Consider the following 1,135-nt stretch of genomic DNA (forward strand, 5'->3'; position numbering starts at 1 on the left):
CAACCGATGCTGGTGTGTTTATGTCCCCGTAACTTAGTGGTTCGGCAAAAGAGACCGATAGAATAAGTACTAGGCTTACAAAGAATAAGTCCTGGGGTCGATTTCTTCGACTAAAGGCAGTGCTCCAGCATGGCCGCAGTCAAATGACTGAAACAAGTAAAAGAGTATAGCACCTGGTGTGATTCTGGGCCTTACCAGCTCATGTCAAAGCAGCCAAACATTGAATTTTGATGATGATGATGGAATCTGTAAACTAGGAGACAGGGAGACCCAGATTAGAGAGGGCATGTCATTGATGAGATTGCAAATGGTGGCAAAGGGACTCAAATGAATCTAGCTGATTGATTAAGCAAACAATTAATCGAGCAATTGAAAAGTTAATTGGTTAAATGATTAACTAATTGGTTAATAATAAATAAAACAGAACCAGTGTATGTGTGTGTGGTTTTACTGGTATAGTTATACTCCCATAATACAACAACTTTGTCATTTCTTTGTGGTGTCTTCTTTTTCTGTAGGAAAATCCACAACGGCTGCTGACATTGCACATTACTACGATGCAGCATTACTGAATATTGATGACGTTGTCACAGATGCAATTTCAAAGGGTGCGACACCAGCAAGCTTAAAAGCCCGGGAACTCTGTGGAGAAGCTGCCCAGCGCAAGAGAGAAGAGCAAAGAGCACTAGAAGAGAGCGAGGAGAAAAAAGCTTCTTCTGGATTAGAAACCAACAATACATGTAAGTAGAATAGTAAAATAGCCACCCCTTCACTACCCCTCCTCTTAACATGGTAGTCATCATCATCATCATCATCATCATTTAACGTCCGCTTTCCATGCTAGCATGGGTTGGACGATTTGACTGAGGACTGGCGAACCGGATGGCTGCATCAGACTCCAATCTGATCTGCCTGAGTTTCTACAGCTGGATGCCCTTCCTAACGCCAACCGCTCTGGGAGTGTAGTGGGTGCTTTTTATATGCCACCGGCACGAAGGCCAATCCGGCGGTACTGGCAATGGCCATGCTCAAATGGTGTTTTTTACGTGCCACCTGCACAGGAGTCAGTCCAATGTTTGTTCACATGCCACCAGCACAAGTGCCAGTAAGGCGAAGCTGGAAATGATCGCGCTCA

General features: G+C 44.3%; 1 protein-coding gene across 1 annotated transcript in view; it reads left to right on the plus strand.

Moving 5' to 3' along the window:
• Nucleotides 1-1,135, plus strand: part of LOC106880950 (hydrocephalus-inducing protein) — a gene marked incomplete at its 3' end in the record, with an annotated part of 180,276 nt that overhangs the window by 70,056 nt on the left and 109,085 nt on the right. Inside the window, exon 35 of the mRNA XM_052974127.1 lies at nucleotides 519-740. Coding sequence (XP_052830087.1) covers nucleotides 519-740 — 222 coding nt within the window. The remainder of the gene's footprint in view (nucleotides 1-518; nucleotides 741-1,135) is intronic.

Source organism: Octopus bimaculoides, chromosome 1 (assembly GCF_001194135.2).
Source record: "Octopus bimaculoides isolate UCB-OBI-ISO-001 chromosome 1, ASM119413v2, whole genome shotgun sequence".
Lineage (NCBI taxonomy): Eukaryota > Metazoa > Mollusca > Cephalopoda > Octopoda > Octopodidae > Octopus > Octopus bimaculoides.